The following is a 10,480-nucleotide window of genomic DNA, read 5'->3' on the forward strand; positions in this document are numbered from 1 at the left end:
TGGCATTTGAAAGAAGCGGGAGGCAGGGAGGGTCAAATGAACGATACTACTGAAGTGTATTATGGGAATTGTAGGATCAGGCTTGATACATTTTGTGTGAGAGAAAACTTTTTCATGCCTGTTTCCTTAACAGGGAAGATTACCTTAATTCCCACAGTTACGCCGATGACACACAGCTGTATATTCTGTTGGCCGAACCCTTTACCATTTAACAACTGCAGTAAAAAAGTGGGTGCAGAGCAGTTTTCTTAGATTAAATAATGAGAACGCTCCAAAAACTCCTGTTTGGATCATTCCACAGGTAAACAGGTTGATTGGTAACAGGTGATTGTATCATGAGTGGGAATGAAAGGAGCATCCTGGAACGGCTCAGTCATTCCAATCAAGGAAGGGGGCATGTTGTGCCATAATAAGCACCCCCACGAGCTTAGCTTACCCTGTTGTTCTCACGCTAACCCCAAATAAGAAAATCAGCAGCTCAACCTTTTGATCTAACTATGGATTCCTCACCCAAGCCTACACAAGGTGCAAGCTCTGCAAACCCACGTCTTTCCATTTCTTTTCTTGTTTCATTACTTTATTGCACTTCAAGCTACACCCCCTGCATGAGAGGTGCTATATAAATATAGCTCATTATTATTTAACAATATGATTTACATTGTGTGCTGCGGTCTAAAAAAACTGACACACAAATGCTGTTTTCAGAGAGAGAGGAATTTATTGTGCTCCCACTGACTTATGAATAAAACCGTCTCAATAAAAAATAATAGCTGATGACATCAAAACAGCAGTTTGTGGAAGCGATCCATTCGGCAGTAAGTAAATAAGCATGTGCAGGTAAGTATAAAGACTGCCAGTCTTCAGGCACAATGTAGAAGAAGTTGACGAGAAAGCCAACATGGATTGGCGTGTAGCAGACGATGAACACAATCATGTTTGCTGTTACTATGCCGACGGTGCTTTTCTTTTCCTCTGGCTTGTTATCCTCCTTTAACAGAATCCAGATGATCTGACTGGAACAGAACACAACGGTCAGCAGCGGAGTGAGGAAGCCCAGAAATACCAGGAGGAGAATAAACTGTAGTTTCAGTGGGAGATCTTTGCATCGTTCATAGCAGGTCCAGAGTTTGTTCGGGTGGTTCTCGTCTCGGTATATTACACTCGTTGTCACCAGAAGTCCCCAAATGACCAAACATGTAGCACAAGCTATCTCTTTCTTCTTCCTCCATGATCTGGCCTGCAGTGGGAACCTTATCACCAAGTAGCGATGGACACTGATGGCCGCTGTGGTCAGGATGCTGGCGTACATGTTGACGAAATGTATGAACATGAGGAAAGTGCACAGGTGAGTCTTGGGCATGCAGAAGAAGGCGTCGTAGATCCTAAAGGGGAGGAAGAGGACGAGGGTACAGTCAGCTATAGCCAGGTTGAGCATGTAGACGTGGGTGTCTGTCCAGGAGTCTCGTTTGGCAATGAAGGCGCGAAGAGCAGCAGCGTTGATGAGGAGGCCCAGAAGAAACACAGGACTGTAAGCCAAACCCTCGAGGGTGTGCACTCTGCAACCAGCAGTGGTGATGTTGGTGATGTTGGTGGTGTTGCCGCACATAGTTATCTGTCAAACCAGACACAAACATATTGTTAATGGTCATCCAAAACGGCTTGGGGGATGTTTCTTTACAAAAATACAAGTTCACATTTATTCAAGCCTTTCTAAAAACAATACTCACATATACATTGACACAGCTTGCTGTAATCATTCTGCTTGTTAAAGCTTTTTTTTTATAACACTCCTATAATATTGTCAGTCTCACAATGGACAGAAAGGATGAAAATCGGTGCGGCAGAGACAGAGATACCATCTTTTTTATTCCACACATTCCTCTTCCTTCTCAAAACCTGCTGCCAACCTTGCCCACAATGCAGCTTGACAGCTCCATCAGAGCTTTGGTGTTGGTGTTATGTTAATTGCAGCTAATGTAGCCTCGAGCTGCTAGCCTCAGGCAGAAATGAGGAGTGGCTACAGATGTCAGGTGAGCTTGCATCTTTAATCTTTAAGCTTGTGATGTTCGGACCCAGTTGATGCTGACTCAAGTGACATCACATAAGGCAGTGTAGAGTTTGCACAGCTCCCTACGGAGCCAAAAAGGACTTCATCCAGCTTTGTTTGCATCTACTCCCCAAGACCTGGAAACGGGAGTTGATGTGTTGAACTGTTGACGCCCCCCTTTACCACTGGCCCTGAAGAGCTCCCTGCATGAGAGGTGGAAAATAAACTAACCTCATTCTGCAAAGTGACTCTGACTATGCTGCCATTAAAACTTTAAACGGCACTCAGATTTCTCTTGTTGACACATACAAATAACTAGGAATTTGGCTGGACGGCAGACTGTCTTTCAAGATTCATATTCAACATTTGACTCAAAGAGGCAGAACAAGACAGAAAAATGAGAATAAAATGAGAATATTGCATTTAAAAAAACTACTAATCCACTAATCTACTAAACTACTATCCAGTTGATTTTTGTTAAGTCAGCCTGCCAATGCCTCTGCTGAGGATCTTACATTAGTAAATGAAAGATGAATGATCACGGCAACTAAAAACTGTTCCAGTGTACATGTGAGCATTATTTTTAAGATCCTTTGATTTTACATGGCATGTTCAAAAGATCACTATAGTTCAGTCATTTAATTACTACATGCCACACTGTATTAAAATGTTATCAAAGTAGAACCTCTTGCAGTTCCTACTCTTAAAAGTACTGATAATTACTGCCTTTAATTTAAAAAGCTTTTCCTTAAGAACTTGCTGGCTCATCATTTCCAAACATTCAACAAACATCTCAATCTTTCTTTATGAAAAACAACGGCTAATGACAGAAACAGGAACAATGTAACGCGTCTCATTTCTTGATAGTGTACACCTTCACGCAGTTAAAACCAAACTTACCAAATGAGATGTTCTCCAGTTCGTGAATCTTACTGAAGTGATTTTAAGGCAGCTGCATATCTCTGGAAACAGGCTGTCGTGTGAACGTCTGCAGCGTTTGCATCATTTCCCCTCTTCTCAGTATGTGTGTGTGTGTGTAGCTAAAACTGTGCAGTGCAGCAAACAGGCCCAGAAAGGAGCAGCACACCACAGCTGCAGTTCCCCACACGGTTTCATGGCAGCATGTTTCTGTTCCACATCAGCGTGCTGCAAATAGATATAAAGATGCAGACGGGTGTGGTATGACGCTCATACCACATAAGTGTTGTAGGGTTATGCTGTAGCGTTGCAGCACTTGAAGTGGTCCTAATGAACTAAACAAAAAATGTTTGTACACTTACATGCTCAGACGACGTAGCTTCCTCTTTCCTATTTTTAGTCAGTGCTGTTGTATTTACATTTTTGAATGCAAAGTCTGCACCTGAGTGATAATTTCCAGCAACCGTGCTGAAGAGGGAAGGCCAAGGCCACATTGTCATGGAGGTGAAAGCAGGAGGTCAAGAGCGGCACTGACAAAGCCCGACTGGAAAAGGAAATTGCTAAATAAATCTTGTCGTTGTGCAATGGCGCGATTTAGTGCACAACCTCTCCGGTCAGACAAATGGGTTGATGCTTTTCTCTATTGGCTGAAAAGAGGAAACGAGTACTTTCAGCGAAAAGCAACATGACTTGAAGGTAAAAAGTGTGTCAGTGTAGGAAGAATGTTCGCCTCACACTTTATTTTCCATTGTCGTGCACCAATTGACAAGCAGAATTAGCCTGCAATTCCTTTCTAAGTTTGTCAACAACTGACAGTCACGATGAAACAGCCACAGGCCACTGGCTTGAACCCCTGTTCATGAAAGAACCTTTGTAAACAAGTTTCTGGATTCAATAAGACACAGATAATTGAAACAGACTGAGAAATCATCAAGACATCTGCAGGCCTTTCTCTACCTTCATGCAGCTCTGGCCAACCTGTTGTTTAGTCATTTTGTCAACACGTCCTCATCAAAGTGTCTCTACCCGAGCAGACAGACAGGGGGAGAAGCTTGGACACAGGCTGGTCCGCCTGTCGCACACACAAGCCAGACGTGACACAAAGATGTCCCGCTTAATGGGCATTTAATTAGAGATGGAGCCACACGGCGCTCCACAGATCACAGTGTGTGTTTGTGTGTCTGCCTGCGTCGCTCTTGTTGTTATGTTTAGCTTTGTTTTTCCATACAGTTACCGTCTCTATGTGCTTGTTTGTCTTCTGGGGTCTGATTCACTTGTTTGTGGCAGAGGGTGTGTATTCACCGGAGTGACTAAGCCGCTGAGTGTCGCACGACCCAAATCCTGGACACAACTCCAATGTCAGAAGCCGCTCACTGCAAAGTCTGGTTTTTCTGCGACATTTGACGGAATCAGGAGAACAGGAACTGAAACTGAGTGATGCAACATGTAGTGTACTTGCTTGTCCTCAACAGTCATTAATGCTGACCAGATTTGAAGAGGATTACAATGATGAATCACCGTGTGCATCATAAAGTTTTACAGAGCGCGGCTCCGACGCCGTGCGAGTGCTCAAGAACAGATAATGGTGGGCGAAGGAGTGCCCTCACAGGCTGCCTTCCACTTGGCACATGAGGTCATGGCTGCAAAAAGAGAAAAATAAAACAAGTTGTTGAGAAAATGAAAAGAATTTTTAGAAAGTGTTACTGATTCTGGCTCCAGGCAACAAAAATGGTTGTTTCAGTATCACGGCCTTAAATGTTTAGGACAGGACAGCTTTGTCTGAGAAGGAATGAATATGCTTTAAAGAGAGTAAAAGGATGACTGTTTTGGCAAGGGAAGGCACAGATTCATATTAGAAGCTCACAGACGATCCTTTCTGTGCATGGTTCTTCAGTAATCAAGGTTAAAACAGGACACAAATACAAGTGTACTAACAAAACCTCAATTTGCTGTTCAACCGGTCTGGGTGGACCGACTCCAGAGGTTACCCTGGTGCGCAAAGTGCAGAGATAAGAAGAATATAAGCAGTGACAGACTGAAGATGGACTTCAGCAACAAAACCCAGAGCTGGAAGTTCATTCAACAAGGGAGAGAAAAGATTGATGGAAAGAAACAAACTCGGTGAAGGAGCCTGTAAAGGGGGAAGTGGAAATCTGAAAATGCAATCTGGAAAAAGTTTTGGATGGGCTCAACGGAACAGTTGAGAATTCATGTCACAAAAACAGATGATGGAGCAGAAATGTTTGCAGAATGAAGTTGCCCTTTTACTTGTTGTCTTATGTAGTTCAATCTATTTTTAGTTGGTACAGTTTGGTTTCAGGAAAACTTCGGTTTGCCCTTTAAAGCCCAAATAGGCAGCTCGCTCCATTAGACCGCGGCCTCCGAACTGAAGCGTGGACTGTTTGAATGCAGAGGGGGAAACAATCATCCTATCAGAGACAAGACTGGAGGTTATAGGTGTAACTGTGTTAATCAGCGTGGGCCTTGAGTGCGAACGTGACATGGAGTGGCTTTATTATGAGAAATACCATCTCACATTACAATGGCCATAGAAATTCAGATTTCTACAACAAGAGCCCTGAAAAGCACAGGAACTGTTGGATTAAATCCTGTTTATTAGGAATTACATCTTGTATTTTTGCACTTATTGCATTTCTTAGCAATGTTCTGATTTTATTAAAAGCTGCTTTATGCTTGGAAGATGCTATTCTGTGAAAATAAAGGCAGAAATCCAATATTGCGCAGGATATGAAGGGGTTTCATACTTCAGATGCAGTCTGTTGTTATCATTCATTTGTTTTAAATCCCTTCTGGCTTATCCTGTTTTCACAGAGATATTTCCCAGATCTACCCTGATCTGGTTTATCATTGTGGATATATTTGCCTGCTGGTCTCACTCGCTCATTTTTCTTGACTCTCGTCTGCCCCCCTGCCTGTCTCTCGGCTCGCTGCTTGGCTATCTCTCTTTCCTGCCTCCCTGAGTTCATTCCTGTCTGTCTGGTACTGTTTGAAAGTGCCCTTTACACGTCAGTAGTGAAGCGGGGGGGGTGGGAGGGTGAGGAAGGGTTGGGGGGGGTTTCCATCGCTCTAACTAGGTCAGCGAAGACACACCCCTCTCTCCCCTGGCTGTGCCCCTGCTCTCCCCCTCCTGTCTCCTTTCTCTCCCTTTTCCTCTGCTCCCTGCTGTGACGCAATGCAGACTTTCTGCACAGTCCTCCTGTCTCTCCCTTATTACCTCCTGGATCTGAAAAACAGCATTCCCTTCCACTTCATCGACGACAGTGATACACCCATCCAAATCCAGCATCCAGCACACACATATCAGCTGAACAAAGACAGCTTGCACTTTTATAGATGCCAGTCAAGTTAGACGCATCAGCCGCACCATATGAATGCGTTCATCAGCCAGAATTTCAATGATCCAATCCAACTTTTTGTTGTGATGAAGGATTACATAATGCAGCGGGATTGCATGATGTTTGTAGGGGCTGTCAATCTGTGATCGGGCACTTGTGCCACATGGAGTGGCAGTCCAGTGTAGCCATCAGAAAGTGTGTCAGTGTTACTGTCTGTTTGCTTTGGGAACACACTCTTCCAGAGCCTCCTCCAGTCTGCTGATATGTGTGTGTGTGAAAGGCAACAATGCAATCAATGCATTCATCAGCAACTTTTGAACCCCATAATACAATTAACTTGCATCTTATCATGTGTTCGTGCAATCTGTTTACAATATGGACTGAAAATCATGAAACATGCATGTTAAAGAGCAAACTCCACGTATTACATAAGCCCAGCATGTCACGCCACAGTCCCAACACTAGGTGTCTCTGTTTCCGCCAGCAGAGCTGCGATGAGTCATCTGGGCGGTTATATATGAACTAAATGACCAAATCTCACCCATGCCTGATTTAAAATGCAAAGTAAACAAGGGTGAGACATGTGGATGCACTGTGGTTTGTATGTGTTGAAGAAATGGCCTTAAAGTCAGGGTGGAGACTGTGATAAACCTGTTCAGAAAACAGACAGGAGCTGCTCAGTATCAGAGAAATTCACAGGGCAAGTTATTTCTAGCAGCAAGACTGTGAGCTCAACCTCACAAAAGGATTCTTCAGTTGTTCCATTCTTCTCTGATTAAAAATTTTGAGGCAGTTGGGAGATTAAACACAAAAACATGAGCTCTTGTATAAAAATGAAAGGGCAAAGAAGATCTGAGGGGAAGGATGAAAGAAAACGGGGAGGGTGGAGGAGCAGCGGGATGAGGAGCGTATGGGTGTCCAGCAGTGCCCTGCGGATGGCAGATGTAGATCATCAGGCCGAAGATGGAGGAAGCAAGATGATGGGAGGCGGAAGCGGGGAAAATGTGCAGGATACTGAGGAGCTTTTTCCACCTGGCTGTGCAAGCTGGCCTTATTCACTGCAGACAGGAATATAACACATTGTCTGTGTCCATGTGTGATCCCATGTGCCCAACCTTGTGTGTGTGTGTGTGTCAGTGTAAGTGGGTCAGGTTCACATGGCAAAGCACGTTGATTCACACCGGAGATAAACACAGCCCAGTTGCCTTGGCAACCTCCTGTTACTCTTACCACGTCTCTACATGGCACATATTTGTGTTTGCGTCAGATTTCTGTGATAATGTGGACACAAATGAAAGCTGCAGGGTTTTCTTTCGTCCCCACACTGAAGCACACATGCAAAGGACATTAAAGCCCAGTGCCGCCATTAGTGCCTCTGACCAGATTCACACTTTCGTCAGCCATGGCTGCCTTTTGTTTTGATAATGTATTACCTGAATCAGACGCTCGGCACAGTGTGTCAACACAGCAGGCTCTCCCTCTATTCAAGTACTGTGGGTGTGGAACCTGCTCTGCCGGGAACAAAGAGAGAGAGAGAGACGTGGAAGGGAGAGGGTGAGTGACGGAGTGAGAGAGAGAGAGAGAGAGAGAGAGAGAGAGAGAGATTTGCTGCTGATTGTGTTTGTCAAGACAAGTCTGGACATACTGCAGAGATTCAAACACTGGTGTAACTCTGTGGGCACTCTGTGTGTGTGTCAGCATGTCTCAAACACGCCACGAAGATCATTTCCAGGCTGATTCTGGCAACATGTTGTGAAGGGCACGTCCTTTTTAGAGGGCACGCCAGTGCGTGGTGGAGGTTTAGAGAAGTGGGCTCATGTTTACGGGGTTGCTAGTTTGATTCATGTGACTAGTTGTCCTGAGGAAAAGGAGAAGAACCGGTCTTCCTCCGTTCAGCACTTAGCGCAGAGTGCCCTTGAGCAGGCACTGAATGTTCAGGTGCATTAAAATGTGGTTCGACTGTGCAAATCTGAGGAGTTAATGTCAGTAATAATGTTTGCAGAAGGAAGTCATTTGCTGACATGAATATTTGATACACTATGATTAAACTGAGATGGTCTATAAGCATTCATATGCTCATGTGTTTATGTAGAGTCAAACCTGCACTTGAAGCCCTTGAAAACTTGATTTCAAATCTCAAGTACGTCTATTAAACATGCATGTATAAATAACATAATAGTAAGTTTAAAAACACATTTAGATATTATGTATGAGGAAGTAAACTCAGATAATCTCCTTTACCGGTCGTGCAGGTGTGGTTCAATCATGTTCCCAGTTCAAATGCTGCTAAATTCTGATTGGTTCACATAGCTATGAGTAGAAGTATGAGCCCTGTCTGCCTCAAACCAGTGAGACAAACAAAATATTTATAAAATATTATAAATTTAGAAAATCCTCATTTACCTGTGGTGCAGTGCTCAGTGCATGGGTTGAGTTCAGGCTAAAAATAAGCATGGAAAAAAAAATTATTAACATAATATGATGTGAAAACAATCAGCATGTTTGGCCTCTTGTCAGCTTTGACTCTGAACGTTCAGGTTTTCTTTCAGTGCAGGTTGTGCTCAAACTCCTAAACAGGTGTTAATGATTTCTGATGTTCAAACAGTGTGTGATAAACGGCATAAGAGCTGCTTCCTGACACTTCACAACAGCTCATGTTCAGCAGTGCAACTGAGAGCAAGACAGACCAAGAACACTAAAAGAATTAACGTCCCTGCTCCTCCTGTAATGCATGCGAGTTTGGTAAGTGGGAGGGCTCAGTGAGATGAATCTGTACCTAATGACCTGTGATTGAACTCATGTTATATTTATTCTGCAGGCTTTATCAAACCCTAGAGCTGTACAATGTATGAAAAATGAAACTGATAAGGAGAAACTGAGAGTGGGGAAAAAAACACGTGTTTGAGTGTGGAGTGGTAACAGGAGCAGAGAAGATAAAGGGAACGGGGCAATGAAAAATAGAAAAGATGGCGATAGGACGAGGATGTAAAGTGGAGTTGAGTGGAGGAGGATGAGCAGACTGTGACAGGAGGGGATGGTGCTTGTACTCTAACTGACACACTGACCCAGTGACGCAGCAAAGCTCGCAGCTCGCAGATTACAGAGCCATGACTATGTGGAGGGGAGGAGCAGGAGGGGAGGGATTAATGGTGCCTCCAGAGAGCAGAAACAGCAATCTTAACCGAATGAGGGAAAAGGGAATGAAGGATTACATCTCTGTGGATGGCAGGAGCCAGAAATAATCCCAATAAACTGACTGGCACAGTCCAGCACCTGTGTATTCGCGTGTGCGTGCTGTTGCATTGTTGTGGGTGTGCAAATCAGGAAATAAAGCACACATCATGGAGAGTGTTATGTACAGTAGGTGTAGCTCAAATGAGCCCTATTCACATATACATGCATGCAAAGGATTTCTAATACGGCGCATGAGAAGATAGACTGGAATGCGAGGAGCTGATGCTGCTAAGGCAGAGAGATTGGCCATGGGGCCCCAGTGAAACCATGTGCAGCCAATCAGTTACAGTTCGTCCCTCATCCCTGCAAAGACTCTTTGATGTGAGCGAGGCCTTTAAATTCAACCCCGGGGAGTCACAAGGCTACACAGGCTTTGATCTGAGTCAGGAGAAAACCTTATGCCATTCCTAACAACAGGACCTTCTGCACATCAAGAAAACGCCTGCTTGCCCGACATTCAAAGCGTCGGCGCGCATGTGTTCGTACAGTGTAACTGGCCAAGGTAACGTCGACAAGGGTCGGCCTTCGCCTACTGTGGCTGCACCTCCCAATCGAGAAAAAGATTTTGTCCCTTCAAAAAGATGCTCTTTTGCTGTGTGTTTTATCTCAGGGAGCTTAAAACAACCGTGACAGGTGTGAACTGTAAATAGATCATAATGCTCCTGTGCTGAGGGATCATTTCTGTCCCTCACCAGCTCCACAGGGCTGTTGCTTTAAAAGACTGTGCTGGACATGGGCTCTTTCACCTGTGCATGTTTGCTGTCACACAGTCTATGATGTAAATATCCCTCCATTTATGTATAATTTCAGCCAGCCTCCTCCATCTGCTCCCTCATCCTGTTATGCTGCTGCTGGCAGCCTCCCAAAAATCCTCCAGCTTCTCCCTGCTCTAAGCTCTTCTTCTTCATTGCCTCTTCTTTTCACC

At 44.3% G+C, this 10,480-nt stretch overlaps 1 protein-coding gene across 1 annotated transcript; it reads right to left on the reverse strand.

The window, feature by feature from the left end:
* Positions 1-730: 730 nt before the first annotated feature.
* Positions 731-3,364, reverse strand: gpr35b (G-protein coupled receptor 35 b). Its single transcript, XM_041949902.1, has 2 exons — positions 3,328-3,364; positions 731-1,612 (listed from the first exon to the last, which is right to left on the reverse strand). Exon 2 carries the CDS (start codon positions 1,604-1,606, stop codon positions 737-739), a length of 870 nt encoding a protein of 289 aa, XP_041805836.1. The 5' UTR covers positions 1,607-1,612; positions 3,328-3,364; the 3' UTR covers positions 731-736.
* Positions 3,365-10,480: the final 7,116 nt, after the last annotated feature.

This window comes from Chelmon rostratus, chromosome 12 (assembly GCF_017976325.1).
Source record: "Chelmon rostratus isolate fCheRos1 chromosome 12, fCheRos1.pri, whole genome shotgun sequence".
In the NCBI taxonomy this organism is placed as follows: Eukaryota; Metazoa; Chordata; class Actinopteri; order Chaetodontiformes; family Chaetodontidae; genus Chelmon; species Chelmon rostratus.